A 21,536-nucleotide genomic window follows, 5' to 3' on the forward strand; every position below is an offset into this window, starting at 1 on the left:
AAAGTGCAGGAAATAATGAGGAAATAACAATGGACCCTTACTGAAACCTGGAGATTGAAATAATTTTAAATTTTTGAGCCTACCAACTTTCCTCCATTGTTCCCATTCTGGTGGCTGAAAGCGGTTGATGTACCACTGTCACAAATATTCTGCGTATTATTTTTTTATCTCATAAATAATGCTAGTATTCTCTTTTTTGTTTAGAATATGTCACCACATACTGAGAAATTATGCTTTTCTGTAAATAGGTTCCCATTATTATAGTATGTACCAAATATATCTATTCCTCCTGGACAATAATTAGTGAGCTCAGGCAAATGGTAAACAAATGTAGTACTCAAACTGACTGAATAGTACACCTGGAAGAGCAGCTGTCTCTGTGAAAGCAGATGCCTTGTAATAAAATGTGTTTGACATTTATTTAGACACAAATAATGGAAACTAAGTACCGGTACGTTGAATCATGATTAGACATCAATTTATTCCACCTCTCTGAAGTTCATCTTCATGATGAGATTTATGTGAAGCAATATAAAAATAATACGATTGTGTGTTCGTAACTAAAAGTTCCCTTAGAATTCGTATATAAATAAATTTATATTCGTATTTAAATAACATGATGTGGTAAAAAATGCGTCACTTGAACACCAGTACCTGTAGGCCTTCCAGTATTAAAAAGTTGTATCAGTGGTAGAGAATTAGAGATTTTGATTTATTACCAAATATAGGGACGCAAAGCTATGCCAAGGTTTGCTGCCAATGTTGTGAACCCCCACTCTTCGCTTTTAACTATGCAGCTTGAGCATATTTTATGATTTTTTAAGCAGTTTTAATAGAATAATACTTTTGAATTCTGCGAATTAAAAAATCATGCACACAACCAATGAAATGTATCATTGTAATAAGTGAACTGCAAATTGACTACAAATCACGACTGCTCAAGAGCAGTGAGTAGATTGCAGGTTAGGTAGTCTAACCTCCTTAGCTTGTAGCTTCCCGCAGTACTGCCATCGTTTTAGTTCATGGTGAAGAGGATACGTAATTTGCTTAACCCTCCAGCCAGCACTTTGACTACTGCTAAGTTTCGGTTGGTACCCTATTCAATCTTTCTGATTCAATTTGGAGAAACTATTCGGTTAAAAAATTGATTTTTCCGTATCTTAAAATCTGGCTTCACAGCTGGATGATGACCCACCGGGCATATTTTGAAAAGTTATCATCAAAGTAAGTGGTCGTTGGCCAGTTAACATTTGATGGGTTTTTAGAAAATGGATTGCTGCGTACGAAAATAGCAACATATCGAAATTCTTTTTGGTGTTTAAGAGCATTATAAAGAAACGACTTCTCCCGAACAGACGTTTATCGTTAAACATGACTTCATGTGGCAACAATGTGCTTGGTTCATACTAGAGTCGGGCAACACGATTCTTTTTCCCGATTCGATTCCTACGATTCAATCTCACATTGCGAATCGATTACTACGATTCTTTCACGATTCATTCTAGTCTTCGATGGCACGATTCTTACGGAATGCAAAAAGTTCTACATCTTACTCACAGATGGCAGGACATGTCTCGCGGCTCCTAGCGAAAATGTTTACCAGTATATAATTAAACTACATTAAATTTCCTACAAAAACGTTCCTGTTCATTCTGTGTCTACGGCTAATTCTATCTGCGTTGCATGGAATGGAAAAATTGCAGTTTATTAAAACTAGTGTTTTGCCGTAATAAAATTAATGATTTATCGGAAGTGAAGTAGAGCCGTTTTAAAGAATAAATTGTGTTCGGGAAATGTAACAGGGTGAAGACGGGGTGCAGACCAGAAGCGTAAAGCCACACTGTTCTAACGCATACATCCGCCGTATGTCCCATATTGATTTCTGCCGTTATTTCAAGCAGTGTTAGTTGTATGTTAGCACTGACAATTCTACGCTATCCTTGCTACTCTCTTTCGTCAAGTGAAGGCCGTCCGCCTCGGTAGCTGAGTGGTCAGCGTGACAGACTGTTAATCCCAAGGGCTGGGGTTCGATTCCCGGCTGGGTCGGAGATTTTCTCCGCTCAGGGACTGGGTGTTGTGTTGTCCTAATCATCATCATTTCATCCCCATCGACGCGCAGGTCGCCGAAGTGGCGTCAAATCAAAGACCTGCACCAGGCGAACGGTGTACCCGACGGGAGGCCCTAGCCACACGACATTTCCATTTCCAAGTGAAGGCCGTCGGCCATTGCGTTGTCCGTGTTGAGAGGCGATGCCTGAAATTTGGTATTCTCGACACACTCTTGACACTGTGGGTTTCGGGACTATTCAATTCCCTAGCTATTTCCGAAATGGAACGTCCCACGCGTCTAGCTCCAACTACCATTCCACGTACAAAATATGTTAATTTCCGTAGTGCAGCAATAGCCACGTCGTAAGCCTTTTCACATGAATCACCTGAGCACAAAATACAGCTCCGTTTGTGTGTCTGTGTGAAGTGAGGCAGAGTGCTACCTGACATTAAGCTGGGCTTCTGAGTATAGGGATTTATTCAAGCTTTATTCTGACATAAACAGGGGGGAGGGCTCACAGCCCGTGGCCCCACTAAAGCAGTTGGGTTTCGTTGGATCCAGTTATTGAGGTGTGGGGGGCTCGATGATTGCACGAGGGACCTGCACTTGGTGCCACCATTGTGGAGCTATAGAGCAGCCAGTATATTCCAGGAGTCGCGCAGTGGGCCTGAGTTCATCGATCCATGGAGGAGTTTCTGCATTGCAGATGTGATGTGATCAGAGATGCGTGAGATGTTCAGTTCGTCGTGAAGGTCAGCAATACGGGCCCAGCTTGGAGCTCCGAAGATGAGCGGAGGTATCTGTTTTGAAAGACTTGTAGCGGTCGAAGACTGGACAGGCTGGTGGTTCCCCACGTGGAGTAGCCATAAAGAAGCGTAGGTAAAACTGTCGCTCGATATAGCTGAAGCTTTATTGGAACGTTCATCTGGCCACTGCTTAACAGTGGATACAATTGGTGTAGGAGGTACAGTAGTTGAATCCTCTTGTTGTGGATATGACGTTTGAAAAGGAGTTTGCTATCCAGGGTCAGCCCTAGGTACACTCCTGGAAATTGAAATAAGAACACCGTGAATTCATTGTCCCAGGAAGGGGAAACTTTATTGACACATTCCTGGGGTCAGATACATCACATGATCACACTGACAGAACCACAGGCACATAGACACAGGCAACAGAGCATGCACAATGTCGGCACTAGTACAGTGTATATCCACCTTTCGCAGCAATGCAGGCTGCTATTCTCCCATGGAGACGATCGTAGAGATGCTGGATGTAGTCCTGTGGAACGGCTTGCCATGCCATTTCCACCTGGCGCCTCAGTTGGACCAGCGTTCGTGCTGGACGTGCAGACCGCGTGAGACGACGCTTCATCCAGTCCCAAACATGCTCAATGGGGGACAGATCCGGAGATCTTGCTGGCCAGGGTAGTTGACTTACACCTTCTAGAGCACGTTGGGTGGCACGGGATACATGCGGACGTGCATTGTCCTGTTGGAACAGCAAGTTCCCTTGCCGGTCTAGGAATGGTAGAACGATGGGTTCGATGACGGTTTGGATGTACCGTGCACTATTCAGTGTCCCCTCGACGATCACCAGTGGTGTACGGCCAGTGTAGGAGATCGCTCCCCACACCATGATGCCGGGTGTTGGCCCTGTGTGCCTCGGTCGTATGCAGTCCTGATTGTGGCGCTCACCTGCACGGCGCCAAACACGCATACGACCATCATTGGCACCAAGGCAGAAGCGACTCTCATCGCTGAAGACGACACGTCTCCATTCGTCCCTCCATTCACGACTGTCGCGACACCACTGGGGGCGGGCTGCACGATGTTGGGGCGTGAGCGGAAGACGGCCTAACGGTGTGCGGGACCGTAGCCCAGCTTCATGGAGACGGTTGCGAATGGTCCTCGCCGATACCCCAGGAGCAACAGTGTTCCTAATTTGCTGGGAAGTGGCGGTGCGGTCCCCTACGGCACTGCGTAGGATCCTACGGTCTTGGCGTGCATCCGTGCGTCGCTGCGGTCCGGTCCCAGGTCGACGGGCACGTGCACCTTCCGCCGACCACTGGCGACAACATCGATGTACTGTGGAGACCTCACGCCCCACGTGTTGAGCAATTCGGCGGTACGTCCACCCGGCCTCCCGCATGCCCACTATACGCCCTTGCTCAAAGTCCGTCAACTGCACATACGGTTCACGTCCACGCTGTCGCGGCATGCTACCAGTGTTGGAGACTGCGATGGAGCTCCGTATGCCACGGCAACCTGGCTGACACTGACGGCGGCGGTGCACAAATGCTGCGCAGCTAGCGCCATTCGACGGCCAACACCGCGGTTCCTGGTGTGTCCGCTGTGCCGTGCGTGTGATCATTGCTTGTACAGCCCTCTCGCAGTGTCCGGAGCAAGTATGGTGGGTCTGACACACTGGTGTCAATGTGTTCTTTTTTCCATTTCCAGGAGTGTATTTTACTTGGTTTATCCATGCAAGTTCTTGATGATGAAGAGTAAGGCTGTCTCGTAGATCAGGTCATTTGCAAGTGAAGAGTATGGCCTTAGTTTTGTTAGGGTTGAGACGAGTGTGATTATTTGATGCCCACTGTTCTGTCAGCGTGAACTGGCGTTGCGGTCTCCCTACTGCTGCAGTAATCTGCCAGCTACTGGTGAGTAAGGCTGTGTCGTCCACAAACTGAACTAGGACGACGTGGTGCAGGATGGTAAGTCGTTAACATAAACGATGAAAAGAGTTGGGGATAGGTCCGAGCCCTGTGGGATACCTTCCTATAAATGTCTAACGCGGGAGCGTTGTCCATCGATGTGAAGCATTATCTTCCAATGCTGAGAAAATTGCCAATTATATGTAGGCAATAGTCAGGCAAGGTTTGCAGGTTTTTCAGTTTGATCAAGGGCACTGCCATTTACTTTGCCATACACGAAGTGCATGGCAGCGTAGTCTCCATTGGTGTAGCCTCTGTCCATGGCGCCTTCACGTTCATAACTGATTGTGAGGCCGGTACGGCACAATGCACGGAGGGGGAAAGGGAAGTAGACGCGCATGCATCAACAAACAGATAGTCGATCCCAAACCTTGAGATACGTACGTAAATACCGCGGTATCCAGGGGCGTTTACAGTTGGTTCCCAAGTCGAATTATTTCGATACGTCGGCAATAGTTTATTTGTGGACCCGTGTTTATGGGAGCTTTTTAGCTATTTTTGGCCTGTACTTTCCACCACTTCTGAAACACCCTGTATGCACGCCCACAGCAGCGAAAAGGCCTACTGAGTATGGTTTTTTTTGTGCGTATGCAGTTACTTGAGAATGGTAACACAGCTGAATTGTCGTAGTGCACAAAACGAAATCAGCCGACGCAGGAAAGTTATTTGTTTGGAGGAGAGGAGAGGCACTGACCGCAGAGCCCCTGGTAGAGCGCGACGATGCGGCGTCCGCGCCGGCAGGCCTCGGCGCGCAGCTTGCAGCCGTTGCCGTAGGAGATGCCGTCGCTGGCGCAGACGGGCGCCCACTCCTCGGAGCAGCTGGGGCAGCGGCACTCGGCGCGGCCCGCCCGCTCCTCGCACTCGGCGCCGTGCTCGCAGCGCCGCACGCTGCACGGGCCGCCGCCACCTGCGCAAGCGCGAAACACCTCTCTCAGCCTGCACAGTACATCCACAATCTAACATGACACTCGTGAAGCTCACTGCTGTAAAAGATGTTTACCGTTTGACAGCTGGAGAGACACTAGCGCTCCAAGCGGCAAGAAAGGAGAACTTCAAATGCGTCGTAAAGCCGTCGGCACACGGACCTTGCTGTCGAACGTTAACGTTGAGCGAGTCAAGTTCAACGTGCTGCTGAACGCCCAGGAACGATATGACTTGTGCATACGGTACGTATGACCAATGTGGTATACGCGATCGCAACGCAGTCCAGCGGCAGTTGAGGGATGTTTCTAGTTCGTAAATCACACTATTTACTCAACGGGCGCGCGTAAAATTCCCACGTTACCTCTATTAAAATGTACATTTCCTCCATCGTCCACGAAAAGGAAAGTACCATGTCCAATCAATAAGGACACAGACTTATAAAAGTTCCATTACAAACAGTGCGGTACAAATTTTGAATACTTCTCCGCATAAGATAAACATTATTTCATCATTCCCACATTTTAGTAAAACCCCAAGGTCAGTCTTACTTGATCACTGTTCCTACATCCTACCTAGTAGCAGAATCTTTGCAACATGTGAATTGCGAAGCGTAAAAGAAAAAGGAGCAAAATATCTTTATACAAGTAGTGCAAGCTGTCCTGTAGATGAAGCCAATCGAACAAAGTCATCCCTCAAAAAAAGTGAATTTATATTTACATAACGTCAACTATTATTGTATATACTTATATTAAACTAATAATAAAGTACCAGAACGTAATAAAAACGCGAATGCTAAGAAAAAATTTGGGAGTGTCACTAAGCGAACCACCGCCCCAATATACAATTTTCTACAAAACAGAGATACTACTCTTTGCGCTAAACCAACACCACAGCTCTTGTTCATAATCGTAGCATTTTAAGACTTTCTGAAAGCCTTATTCGTAAATATGTTACGAATTGAAATTTAATTACAACAAATTGTACCAAGAACAATGCGTTTTGGGTGGATCTTCAGTTATGTTGCTGACTTCAAATAGCCTATTCTCATAATATGCAAGTTACAATAATTCTTTTGCCACAAATATGATGATTCTCATTATTTTATTGGAACGAATCACACAGTTAACAACGGGTTTTCCAGTGATTCTCAATTTGATGGTGCTCAGAAACGGCATATATACATATAGACTTGAAATGAATGCCAATATGGCGCCTCACAACTCTGTTCTGAAGGAGGATGCTAAGTTCACCGGACTTGGATACGATGTGACGTCTTTATGACGTATACACGCTACATCGAAAACGATAGAAACCGTATATCGACTATTCGACTTTTGTGAACTTTCGAGAGGTTGTGACAGGGTAGCGCTGTGCTCTGCATCATTCGTTGAAATGTGTTTTGCGTTCCTTGCGTTTAAATCGTGTATTGTACTGTGTTTATGTCCTGTGCGTTGTTTTTCGTTTGCTCGTCTCTAATTATGTGTTCAGCATTCGAGAGACTAACGAGAGAAAATCTGAAAGAGTTCAGCATAGATGACGACAGGCAATTGCGTGGTTATTGTGAATCTCAAGCAGAAATTGATGTACTTCTGACCCAGCTGAAGTGCGTCGGTTATTTGTACTCGGAGAGAAGAAGCACTCAGCAGCCAAAATCTTTAGATGCGTCAAGACACTAACCTTTCGTTAAGATTACATTGAGAAATCCACTTCCCCTCGTATTTCATCTCCGGTCGACGATTTTTCTTCAACAATGCCTCATATTTTTCTTTTTAAGTTCGAAATTCAATCATTCTACACACCAGTCATTACTGGACACTAAGGTACCTGTCTCTGCGGTCCGAGTGTAAAATTACTTGGAATTATGGTTGATAAAAGACTATCTTGGGATGGACGTATAAATTACTTAGCTAACAAACTTGCACGAGTTCTCTTTCAGCTATATAAATTAAGAAAAAAAAGTCAGCAAGAGTATGCTGCTACAATCTAATATGTACTGACAAGACCAATTGTATGAAACCATACTAAAATATTGATAATAAATAAATATTATTTTCGGCGTAAGCGTTCAATACAACAATCACACAATCTAATCTGGTCAGGACACAAGAAGACTTCACTTTTTTACGAAACGTGTTGTCCGGGGTGTTTTCAAGGCCACGGTCAGGAATATTTCTATTAATATCCAGCTCTTTTACTTTTATTTTTGCGAAATACATATACGCTGCCACACTGAGCTGTTATCAGAATCGCACGTGTCAAAACAAACCACTAGCTGACGACAGTTTAGAACCTCGAACGTTCGTAAAAGTCGGCTAAAGCGTGTTACGTCATAATGACGTCACATCATATCCAGGTTGGGTGAACTTAGCATCCTCCTGTTCTGAAGGGAGACGGCGTGCGTGTGACGTAGGTGGCGTTGTGCCATCTCATTGGTCAACGCTCAGACGCACGCTCAGAATATCTGACATGCCAGATATTGCTCTGCACGTTCGGAAAGACTCCCGAACGTGCTGTTCCACGTTATGACGTCAGAAACACGGCACGCTCAACGCTCAACGTTCGGATGCACAGTCCGTGTGCCGACGGCTTAAGCATAATGTTTGTTTTGCATCCCTTTCCTACGTGATTTACGAAATATTTAAATTATTTTTTTGTCTCCAAGGGTTTTTTTTAATATCATAAGACATAGATGTTTCTAAAAATGATTCTAACATACGCGCAGATAGGGATAAATATCATGAATCGAGTGGCAAATTACATCATATTCGTGAAGAAACACTTGTGATGTTGGATAGAACTGCAGCTTACCCCGTTGATATCAACGGAATATAAACACATAGATTCACGCACAAGAAGCATACACACGTACCTCTACATGAAAAAGGGTTCGACGCCCCATTTGTCGTTCCATAGGCCTACTGTGTTTTAGTCATTGTCGCCTGTTTCCACAAGTATCACCTTAATCTTTATATTATTCTAAGTGGGCCAAGAAACTGCCAAATAGTGGGAGAAACATACTGTGCGTTTAAACCCCACTTCACCACAGCCAATAACGCTGTCAGATGTGCTGTCAGATGTTAAGTTTGCCATTAGAGACTTTTCATCCAATGACATATGCGCTAGTTTATCAGTATCGGAGAAATGCTCTACTTTTAGCTTTAAAAGGCGGAACATATTGTCACTTATCCATCATTTTATGTGTATGCTTTCCACGTACCTCTATAATGTACACACGGATGGAAACATAAAACATTCTGACGAAACCTGTATGCCTGAGTGCTGTAATGTAATAAATTTAGAGCAAACAGTTTATTTTCGTCTTTCCATCTTGCAGATGGCATGCTAATTTGCCGCGCGCATTGGCCGCGCGGTTTAGGCGCCTTGTCACGGACTGCGCGGCCCCTCCCGCCGGAGGTTCGAGTCCTCCCACGGGCCTGGGTGTGTTTGTTGTTGTTAGCATAAGTTAGTTTGAGTAGTGTGCAAGTCTAGGGACCGACGACCTTGGCTGTTTGGTCCCTTAGGAATTCACACATATTTGAACCTCTTTTTTTTTTTTTTTTTTTTTTTTTTTTGCTAATCTGTCTCAACAAGTCAAGGGCATCTTTTATTAAATATCGAGATCCTGTAGTCTTCAAAATTTTGTTTGTCCTTCTTCGCTTGATCCTTCTGATACAGTTTCTGTTGCTGTCTGTACTTAAAATGACAGGTACTTTTCTTGTCCCATAACAGTTTTGCACGAAGTCTAGCGATCTGCACATTCTGATACTCCACACGCCTTTTTACTAGATACGAATAACTGCACTTAATTTTACCACTTCAACGTCAAAGCGGGTGAATCTGGCACTGACATATGGAGAGTTGAACTGGCTGCTTCTGTGCCATAGGAGTGTTTTACGGCTTTAGACGGATTGTCGAACCTTTGTGGTAGTTTCCTGGCCGGCCGTTGTGGCCGAGCGGTTCTAGGCTCTTCAGTCTGGAACCGCACGACCGCTACGGTCACAGGTTCGAATCCTTCCTCGGGCATGGATGTGTGTGATGTCCTTAGCTTAGTTAGGTTTAAGTAGTTCTAAGTTTAGGGGACTGATGACCTGAGATGTTAAGTCCCATAGTGTTCAGAGCGATTTGAACCATTTGGTAGTATCCTCTTCATCGTCAGTTCAGGTGGCTCATTTGGAATGTCAGACAGTGTGGTTAACTGCATTCCACACGAGTTTATTATTGTCTGCATTCATGAACTGGCTTTGTTCGACATGTAGCGGACAAAACTTAACATTATTATGAAGGTAAACAGGGTCTGTTTTCGTAAGATCTTCTCGTCTGCAATTCAGTAGCCATTTTCTGCTCCAGAAACGAAACATTAATTGTCAATACACATGTAGTTTGCAAGCGAATCCTGACGATACAGTTTAGTGACATGATGGTATATACCTCTCAGGGTGCTTAGGGAACCTAAAAAAAAAAAAATAGATATTGTATCTTCTTCTTATTGTTTCTGCAATCTAGTGCGCTACGCTACACTCACATTTGTAAAAGCCATTGTGCAAACCAAAATAAAGAACTACTATACGCTCTCGCTTTCACGATCGCTCCGATCTCAACAGCTTAGCTTGCTGGTCGCTTGGCGCGCTTCTGACGCAGTAGGCAACAAAATTGAGACGAAGTGTCGCGACTGTTATGTTAGACTGTGGTACAGCCGTCTTCGCACGGGACGAAGCAGCTAACGTAGACGTGGACGCGGATGGGGCATCCGACCTCACCAGAGACAGCGGCGTCGGCTCACCGGACCAGATGGATAACATGATTTGCGCTCTCAGCGCTCTCCAGCGGCCGTTGTCCGCTTTATTTGGCTCGCAAACCGCACAACTTCTTTCCGAAAATAGTTGCCCGTTAAATAGTCGCCTCATCTCTGTTAGCCATTGTCGAAGGACAGTGGAGAAAATCGTGAAGAAGGTTCTCGACTCGCCGACAGCTTGAATAGCCGGATTGCTGGTAGTGGAACATTACATGATGCTGTACGACGACCTGGGATACATACTAGTAGAAGTTATTTGTTAATTCAATTGCATTTTCATCCCATTTCCGGTTCAAAAATGATTCAGATCGCTCTAAGCACTATAGGACTTAACATCTGAGGTCATCAGTCCCCTAGACTTAGAACTACTTAAACCTAACTAACCTGACATCACACACGTCCATGCCAGACGCAGGATTCGAACCTACGACCGTAGCAGCAGCGCGGTTCCAGACTGAAGCGCCTAGAACCGCTCGGCCACAGCGGCCGGCCCATTTCCGGGTTTAAATAGAAATGGTTAAGGTATAGTGTCTAACGTTAGTTTGCGCGTGCAAAATATCCACATTCTCGATGTTGCATTGACCATCAACACACTGAAATATCGTAGTTCATTACGTAGATTTCAGTATTCGAAGCTGCTCACCATCATATAAAAAGATGTTGATTGGCAAGATACAAACCTGAGCCAGTCCATAAACCGAGACGTAGGTATATATATTTTACAAAAAGCTTTATAATAGCAAAAACCTGATGTGTGTAACTTGCGCTTACTTTCTGACATAGACTGACAGTCACGTTAAGTTTTCTGGCTTCAAGGGAAACATTCCAGCTACTGGCCTTTGCAACAAGAAATGCAGCAAATGAATTATTTATAATAAATTACATCAATTTTTGAGATAATACTTCTATTATACTAATAAGAAAGACCCACAATCTTTTAGAAAATTATAGGGTTAGAAAAACTGCAAGGAGGTGAACGCAAACGTGTTACCATTCTACACACATCTCACAGCGCTATCAGGTGCACTACAGTTTCAGCATAGATGTTGGTGTTTCGTACATGACATAACTGCGGAAGACTGTATCTACAAATGTACTTTTTTCCTTTGAGTTTATAAGCTTCTGCAAACGTCATGACTTGATATTAAAATGCAAATTGTGCCAAAAAACACGCGCTTTTGATAGACCATCATTGTGCCGCACCATTAAAATGGTACATTTCCGTAGCACATACGCTATAATATTGAAAACACCAGCTACAGGAAGCCTTTACCTACCGATGTGTGTAGTGGAACGTGGAATTCCACGCTGTCACGCCACCATCTCCTCGTCCACTTGCCTTTTTTACGTCTCGTGAGAGGACGGCTTAAGTCGTAATCAGAGTCATGTACGGTCCAATTCTCAGTCCGCCCTGCCCGTGTGCCGCTGCCTGGCCTATACTGTACCTCGACCACCCAGGCTGGCTCGTCGACTGCGCAGGAAAATCCGCCCTCTCACGGAACGAAAAAGACGTTTGTGGATGAGGAGCTGGTGAGGTCATAGCGTGGAATTCCACGTTCCATTACATGGCGAAACGTGAAATAAAGAGTATGGCACGCCAGATTTTTCTCTCGTGGAGAGGAACGTGGCCAACAATATGCGATATCCTGTCGTATATTGCCGATGTAATGACTTGTACATTGTTGAGCTTAAGGCTGTTAAAAGCCAGCAAGGGCAGCCAAGTATGAATACAAGCTACTAAAAAAAAAAGAAATAAAAGGTGAATATTTTCAGGGAATTGATACTGAAGCCGCACCAGTTGCGTACTCAGATTACATTTACACTGAAGAGCCAATGAAAGTGGTACACCTTCCTAATATCGTGTAGGGCCCCCATGAGCACGCAGAAGTGCCGCAACACGACGTGTCATGCACTCTACTAATGTCTGAAGTAGTGCTGGAGGGAATTGACACTATGAATCCTGCAGGGCTGTGCATAAATCAATAAGAGTATGAGATGGTGGTGATCTCTTCTGAAGAGCACGTTGCAAGGCATCCCAGAGTTTAAATCCAGAAGAGTGTTTCTGGAGCCGCTTTGTAGCAACTCTGAACTTGTGGGATTTTGCATCATCCTGCTGGAATTGCCCAAGTCTGTCGGAATGCACAACAAACATGAATGGATGCATGTGATCAGACAGGATGCTTACATATGTGTCACCTGTCAGAGTCATATTTAGACACATAAGGGGTCCCATATCACTCCAATTGCACACGCCCCACACCGTTACAGAGCCTCCACCAGCTTGAACGGTCCTCTGCTGACATGCAGGGTCCATGGATTCATGAGGTTGTCTTCATACCCATACATGTCCATCTGTTTGATACAATTTGAAACGAGACTCGTCCGACCAGGCAACACGTTTCCAGCCATCAACAGTCCAATGTCGGTGTCGACAGTACCAGGCGAGGCGTAAAGGTTTTTGTCGTGCAGTCACTAAGGGTACACGAGTGGGCCTTCGACTCCAAAAGCCCATATCGAGGATGTTTCGTTGAATGGTTCGCTCGCTGACACTTGTTGATGACCCAGCAATGAAATCTGCAGCAATTTGCGGAAGGGTTGCACTTCTGTCATGTTGACGATTCTCTTCAGTCGTCGTTGGTCCCATTCTTGAAGGATCTTTTCCCGGCCACAGGGATGTCGGAGATTTGATATTTTACGGGGTTCTTGATATTCACGGTACACTCGTAAAAGGTAGTAAGGGGAAATCCCAACTTCATCGCTACCTCGGAGATGCTGCGTCCCATCGCTCGTGTGCCGAGTATAACACCACGTTCAAACTCACTTAAATCTTGATAGCCTGCCAATGCTGCAGCAGTAACCGATCTAACAACTGCGACAGGCACTTGTTATCTTATGTAGGCGTTGCCGACCGCAGCACCGTATTCTGCCTGTTTACATACCTCTGTATTTGAATACGCATACCTGTATCTCACGAGGGGTAAGATAGACACTGCCTATAGGAAAATTAAAGAGACCTTTGGAGAAAAGAGAACCACTTGCTTTATTATCAAGAGCTCAGATGGAAACCCAGTTCTAAGCAAAGAAGGGAAAGCAGAAAGGTGGAAGGAGTATATAGAGGGTCTATACAGGGTCGATGTTCTTGAGGGCAATATTATGGAAATGGAAGAGGAGGTATATGAAGATGAAATGGGAGATATGATACTGCGTAAAGAGTTTGACAGAGCACTGAAAGACAAGGCCCCAGGAGTAGACAACATTCCACTAGAACTACTGACAGCCTTGGGAGAGCCAGTCCTGACAAAACTCTACCATCTGGTGAGCAAGATGTATGAGACAGGCGAAATTCCCTCAGACTTCAAAAAGAATATAATAATTCCAATCCCAAAGAAAGCAGGTGTAGACAAGTGTGAAAATTACCGAACTATCAGTTTAATAAGTCACAGCTGCAAAATAGTAACGCGAATTCTTTACAGACGAATGGAAAAGCTGGTAATAGCCGACCTGGGGGAAGATCAGTTTGGATTCCATAGAAATGTTGGAACACGGGAGGCAATACTGACCTTACGACTTATCTTAGAAGAAAGATTAAGGAAAGGCAAACCTACGTTTCTAGCATTTGTAGACTTAGAGAAAGCTTTTGACAACGTTGACAGGAATACTTTCTTTCAAATTCTGAAGGTGGCAGGGGTAAAATACAGGGAGCGAAAGGCTATTTACAATTTGTACAGAAGCCAGATAGCAGTTATAAGAGTCGAGGGACATGAAAGGGAAGCAGTGGTTGGGAAAGGAGTGAGACAGGGTTGTAGCCTCTCCTCGATGCTATTCAATCTGTATGTTGAACAAGCAGTAAAGGAAACAAAAGAAAAGTTTGGGGTAGGCATTAAAATCCATGGAGAAAAAATACAAAGTTTGAGGTTCGCCGATGACATTTTAATTCTGTCAGAGACAGCAAAGGACTTGGAAGAGCAGTTGAACGGAATGGACAGTGTCTTGGAAGGAGGGTATAAGATGAACATCAACAAAAGCAAAACGAGGATAATGGAATGTAGTCGAATTAAGACGGGTGATGCTGAGGGAATTAGGTTAGGAAATGAGGCACTTAAAGTAGTAAAGGAGTTTTGCTATTTGGGGAGCAAAATAACTGATGATGGTCGAAGTAGAGAGGATATAAAATGTAGACTGGCAATGGCAAGGAAAGCATTTGTGATGAAGAGAAATTTGTTAACATCGGGCATAGATTTAAATGTCAGGAAGTCGTTTCTGAAAGTATTTGTATGGAGTGTAGCCATGTATGGAAGTGAAACATGGACGACAAATAGTTTAGAGAAGAAGAGAATAGAAGCTTTCGAAATGTGGTGCTACAGAAGCATGCTGAAGATTAGATGGGTAGATCACATAACTAATGAGGAGGTATTGAATAGGATTGGGGGGAAGAGGAGTTTGTGGCACAACTTGACTAGAAGAAGGGATCGATTGGTAGGACATGTTCTGAGGCATCAAGGGATCACCAATTTAGTATTGGAGGGCAGCTTGGAGGGTAAAAATCGTAGAGGGGCACCAAGAGATGAATACACTAAGCAGATTGAGAAGAATGTAGGCTGCAGTAGGTACTGGGAGATGAAGAGGCTTGCACAGGATAGAGTAGCATGGAGAGCTGCATCAAACCAGTCTCAGGACTGAAGACCACAACAACAACAACAACAACAACAACAACATAGCTATACCAGTTTCTTTTGCGCTTCAGTGTAGAAAGGAGTAGAAGGCATAGGAGTTGATAGACACGGAGGTGCGAACGAGACGAATCTGGACGTGTTGGGAAGCGGTGTAGTAGGGGAGCAGTGTCGGTACTCACTGCAGGCGCCGGCGTGCGCGACGGCGATGGTGGTCCTGGCGGCGCAGGCGGCGCGGCGCAGCTGGCAGCGGCTGGGGTAGGTGCGGCCGTCCGAGCCGCAGACGGGCCGCAGCACCGGCTCGCAGTCGCCCGGCTCCGGGCACTCGCAGCGCGCGTGGCCGCCCGCCAGCACCACGCAGCGCTCCTCGGGCCCGCAGCGCAGCGCCGCGCACGGGTTCGCCCCTGTCGGCACACGCACAACCCCCACTCCTCTAGTCTGCCTGGCAGCGCGCAAAATCTACACGTGCATCTCAGTATCTGCCGTTACGATGATCGAAAGGAGGTATTGCGTTACACGTGCCTAGAAGCAATTTCGGAAGATCGACTTCAGACTGCTCTGCGACTCGTACTCAGTGCGTGGCACAGGGTTTGTCAAACTACCTTTCGACTTTTTCTCTACTGTTTCACTCTCGGACAATGACTCTGAAAGTAAAACTTTGTGAAGTTGTAAGAGGTCCATGATTAAGGAATTTGTTGCTAGCGCACTCGAGCAGATGTAATTTCGATGGATTGCTCATGCGCTGCCTGCGATACGTAAGGTATAAGAGAATATCAGACCAGAGAGCAGTGTTGTCAGCAGTAGGAACTGTGTGGCAGTAGCAGTAAGTTGTTGCTAGCAGTTGTGTCTGTGGAGTTGGCTGGGCCGGTCGTGGGGGAGCGATGGCGGTGCCTGAGCGTTGTAGTATAAGGTAAAAGCAGCCTCGCACGTATGTACTATTGTAATATCAATTCCCATATAATCTTTCTTATAAAAAGTAACTTTTCACAATTATTCATTTCAATTTAAAGAATTTGCTAATTACTCCAATCCATGCTCATCCTGATTATTGTAAAGAAAAAAAATCAGTTGTTCTTTTTATACATGACAAATCTATCGGCCAGCATTGCACTGGGCTGTGCCAGAAAAATTTCATATAGGAGCAGATATACACGCGTTATCCGGCGACTTCATTGAGGTAAGATTTTTCAATTTATTCAGCATGATCTTTCAGGGCCATGACGCAGCACTGCTGACGTCTAAAATTTATCAGTTTAAATTCACAATCAATTATTGAAAGGTTATAAGTGAGCCACGATTTTATTGAGAGGTTAGTCACATTGCATTATTGGTAGGTTACGCAGAATGTGAATTATATAATTATATTTTTTACTGTAGGGAGGTTTCGGAATTTTTCTGTTGGGAGGTTACAAAGTGATCTGACTAAAGCCACTAAGAGGCTTTGCTCTTCCGTAAAATCAGTTCGAAACACATGTTCAATCACTCAGAGACCACAATGACACGGAAAAGGAACGTGACAGACAGAAGGTCAGAATACTTCCGAAATTACTTCATCGTGAAACACTGTGACACCGTCGCTCCTTTCAAACATTATGTGAACATCGAAATGGCAGATATTGAGATAACCGATTGTGGAATAGAAAAACAATTACAATTGCTTAGCAGCGGAAAGGTGTGAGACCCAGATGCAGTAACTATTAAGGTTCTACAAATGTTGAGTGCGAGAGCTTGCTCCATTTCCAGCAGCAGTTTATTATAAATCATTGGGTCAACGAATGGTACCTAGCAACTGGAAAAAAGCACGGGTAATTCCCGTTTGCAACAATGACCATAGCACAGATGCACACAATTACAGGTCTACATCATTGACGTCAGTCTGTTGTAGAATTATGGAATATGTTTTATGCTCAAGAACTGTGGCATTTTCGAGAACGAATATCTGCTCTATAAAAGTCATCGTGCATTCTGCAAACAGAAATTCAGCAAAATTCAGGTCGCTCTGTTCCTCCATGAGACATATAGATCTGTAGGCAAAGGCACTCAGGTTGATCGTTGTGTTCTTTGACTTCAGGAAAGCATCTTGTGGTATTAAGTATCGGTACCACTTCACGGAGTATCGAGGTAGGTACCAGAATGGCAAGTTTCCGTCTGACACTGATACCAGTTGCACGGAATCAAATGGACCCAATAGTGTCTGTCCACCAAGCCACAGCTCCTGCAGTTTTGCACTATGAGTGCGCTCTACCGCCGTAATTCACACATCGAAAGAAGTTTTGCATCACCTAGGTTCCGAGAATTCCGGAACCTGTACAGAAAATTGGAATAGAGATCAAAATTAACATCATTTCCCCCCTTCCCTGAAAACCACGTTTGCATGCATACAGTGAGACCTCTAACACCCAGTGGCACATCCTCTTGCATTGATGCACATCTGTATTCGTCATGACATATTATCCACAAGTTCATGAAGGCACTGTTGGTCCAGATTGTCCGACTCCTCAATGGTACTTCAGCGTAGATCCCTCAGAGTGGTTGGTGGGTCATGCCGTCCATAGACAGCCCTTTTCAGTCTATCCCAGGCATCTTCGATAGGGTTCATCTCTGGAGAACATGCTGGCCCCTCAAGTCGAGCGAATTCGTTATTCTGAAGGAAGTCATTCACAAGATGGAGGCGCGAATTGTCGTCCAAGAAGACGAATGCCTCGCCAATATACTGCCGATATGGTTGCACTATCGGTCGGAGGATGACATTCACGTACCGTACTGCCGTTACGGTGCCTTCCATGACCACCAGCGGCGTACGTCGGCCCCACATAATGCCACACCAAAGGGTCAGGGAACCTGTCCTTGCTGCACTCGCTGCACAGTGTGTCTAAGGCGTTCAGCCTGAACGGGTTGTCTCCAAACACGTCTCCAACGATTGTCTGGTTGAAGACATATGCGACACTAATCTGTGAAGAGAAACGTGATGCCAATCCCGAGCGGTCCATTCGGCACGTTGTTAGGCCCATCTTTACCGCGTCGCACAATGTCGTGGTTGCAAAGATGGGCCGGCCAGGGTGGCCGAGCGGTTCTAGGCGCTACAGTCTGCGTTGCTTTCAAGGTTCCTCCGAGCCATAATCCGGAGGTAGCGGTCATCCACTGCAGTAGTAGCTCCTGGGCGGCCTGAGCTAGGCATTTCATCGACAGTTCCTGTCTCTCTGTATCTCCCCCATGTCCGAACAACATCGCTTTGGTTCACTCCGAAACGCCTGGACACTTCCCTTGTTGACACAAAGTAACAATGCGGACGCGATCGACCCTCGGTATTGACCGTCTAGGCATGGTTGAACTACAGACAACACGAGCCGTGTACCTCCTTCCTGGTGGAATGACTGGAGCTGATCGTTTGTCGGACCCCCTCAGTCTAATGGTCGCTACTTATGCATCGTTGTTTACATATTTGGGCGAGTTTAGTGACATCTCTGAACAGTCAAAGGGACTGTGTCTATGATACAATATCCACAGTCAACGTCTATCTTCAGGAGTTCTGGGAACCGGGGTAATGCAAAACTTTTTTGATATGTATAGAAGACAACTAGCAGCAGCGCTCAGAGCCACTATACTATGACACCTTCGTTCTTGCTTCATATCTGTTAACACTGTGATAGCGGACTTTGTTTCTTGCTGCATTATTTGTAATGAGTCTTCTTTCGCTGGGAGAAATACAAGTTAAGCAAATCTGCTGTTTGCTGTAATTAACTTGCTCAATAACCATTTCTGCTACTGTCCAGCTTTGCTACAACAACAGCTGCCACACCACTCTGTAGCGCATCGCTCTTTACCACTGTGCACCAAGTCATACACAACACATCTAACACAGTCCCTCACTGTCATTTACTGAATAAATACGAGCTTACCAAGTATTGGACCAGACTTGCGACTGGATTCAAGATTTCCTTACAGACAGAACTCAACACGTTGCTCTTAATGGAACAAAATCGACGGATATAGAAGTAATTTCTGGAGTACCCCAATGGAGTTTGATAGGACAGTTACCATTTACAGTGTATATAAATGATCTATTTGAAAGCTTCGGATGCTCTTTAAGTCTGTTTGGAGATGATACAGTCACCTATAAACGAGTAGCAACGCCAAAAACTGTATAGATTTGCTGAATCACCTACAGAAAGTTGATGGACTATGCTGTCTCTGGCAGTCAACCCCGAGCATCAATAGATGTAAGATATTGCGCATACATAGGAAAAGAAATCCACTACTGTACAACTACGCTATTGATGACAAACTGCTGGAAACAGAATATACCATAAAATATCTATGAGTAGCTATCCAGAGCGACCATAAGTCGAATGACTGTGTAAAAATAATAGTAAGATAAGCAGATGCAACTCTGAGAACCCTACAGTACACCCTCTGAAGAGCCATTGAAGCTCCGCATACGTATATAAAATACTGTCAAATTCTCAAATATTGCAATTTGATACTAATTACTACGTCAATTACACACCAGTTAATAAGGAAGTTCTTGTTAGAAGCCAAACAGAAAGTTTATTACTACATCAGATTCAAGTAAACTTAATATCCAGACTCTGTAATTGGTAGGAATATTTTTTGTTATCACTGAAACCATTATTTAGTTAAAATCTTTAATGAATACCAGTGTTCACTAGAATTTATATTTGCCTCATATTCTGTTCGCATTGTATGCATTATTTCATCAAAGTTTGCAGTATAATAGGTCAACAATTTAAATACTTGCAATGTCGTTTGAAATTAAAGAGAAATTATGCAGTCCTTTATTACAAATATAAAATTATACAGATTTTCAGTCCCAGCAATCATTTTGAACATGTAACTACTGTTAAATTTGATTTGTAACTTCAGTTTATGTTAGGAAAACGACGTAACTTACTTTTGCTTGTAAATAAAAAAATGTAATTCGCGTTGTTAATTTCTGTATATTATCTTTTTCAAGCTTCTAAATTGCTTATGTGACATACTACCTGTACATACTCATCAGGAAATAATGAACCTAAATTTCGCTGTTCACAGTTTATCGTGTGCCTTAATATTCAATTCTAATTTTGTACATTTACGTGTTAAACAATAGTGTTGATTATTCCTAAAAGCCAGCCGGGGTGGCCGAGCGGTTCTAGGCGCTACAGTCTGGAACCGCGCGACCTCTACGGTCGCATGTTCGAATCTTGCCTCGGGCATGGATGTGTGTGCTGTCCTTAGGTTAGTTAGGATTAAGTAGTTCTAAGTTGTAGGAGAAAATGGCTCAAATGGCTCTGAGCACTATGGGACTCAACTGCTGAGGTCATTAGTCCCCTAGAACTTAGAACTAGTTAAACCTAACTAACCTAAGGACATCACAAACATCCATGCCCGAGGCAGGATTCGAACCTGCGACCGTAGCAGTCTTGCGGTTCCAGACTGCAGCGCCTTTAACCGCACGGCCACTTCGGCCGGCAGTTGTAGGAGACTGATGACCTTAGAAGTTAAGTCCTATAGTGCTCAGAGCCATTTGAACCATTTATTATTAAAAGTATAAAAAGACGTACAACAGCACTGCCATTACGCGCTTTTTAGACAGTTTTCTGAAAGTCGAGATGTCGTCGGTTTGTAATGCCAATTGTTCATTGCTCCACACCACCTACACAGTAATAAAAGGCTCCATTGCACCTCCTGAACTTTCATCGATGATTTCCACGATGTGACAACATTGGTTCAGTTTGTTGCAGCTACATATCAAGGACAACAGGGCATCAGCAGCAAAGCAGATATGAAGATCTAAAAGTTGAATGTTAAATTCTACCGCCGAATTTATATCACCCAAGAACTTTATTGACATTATCATTCTCATTAGTTTCAGTCTAAAGTTTCGATATAAGCACGTCGTGTTCTGTACCTTGTGGAGGAACCTTTTTTATTATTCAATTTTGCTGCGACTGCTCAATGGGATTTCATAGTGAACATTAATATTTTGCAGTTTTAAATAATTATATTTACTCATATTCCCAGCAGTAATGTTACAAGATTCATAGGAAGAATTTTAAGGAACTGTAGCTCATCCACGTAAGAAGTGGTTTACAAGGCGCTTGCTGGACCGATTCTTGACCAGTATTCACAATATGTGACTTATACTAGGTAGGACTGATAGACGAAATAGAGAAGAGCCAAAGAAGAGCGGCGCATTTCGTCACTGGATCGTTAATCGGCGCGAGAGCGTTACAGATATACTCAGCAAACTCTCTTAGCAGACGTTGCAATAGAGCCACTGTGCATCACGTAGAGGTATACTATTGGAATTTCGAGAGAGTACTTTCTGGGAAGAGTGGGACACCATATTACATCCTCCCATATCCATCTCAGCAGCTGTTCTGC

General features: G+C 44.4%; 1 protein-coding gene across 1 annotated transcript in view; it reads right to left on the bottom strand.

The window, feature by feature from the left end:
- Positions 1 to 21,536, bottom strand: part of LOC124606045 (agrin-like) — a 288,503-nt gene that overhangs the window by 206,136 nt on the left and 60,831 nt on the right. Inside the window, exons 3-4 of the mRNA XM_047138007.1 lie at positions 15,332 to 15,553; positions 5,458 to 5,670 (exon numbers count right to left, since the gene is read on the bottom strand). Coding sequence (XP_046993963.1) covers positions 5,458 to 5,670; positions 15,332 to 15,553 — 435 coding nt within the window. The remainder of the gene's footprint in view (positions 1 to 5,457; positions 5,671 to 15,331; positions 15,554 to 21,536) is intronic.

Source organism: Schistocerca americana, chromosome 3, assembly GCF_021461395.2.
Source record: "Schistocerca americana isolate TAMUIC-IGC-003095 chromosome 3, iqSchAmer2.1, whole genome shotgun sequence".
Lineage (NCBI taxonomy): Eukaryota > Metazoa > Arthropoda > Insecta > Orthoptera > Acrididae > Schistocerca > Schistocerca americana.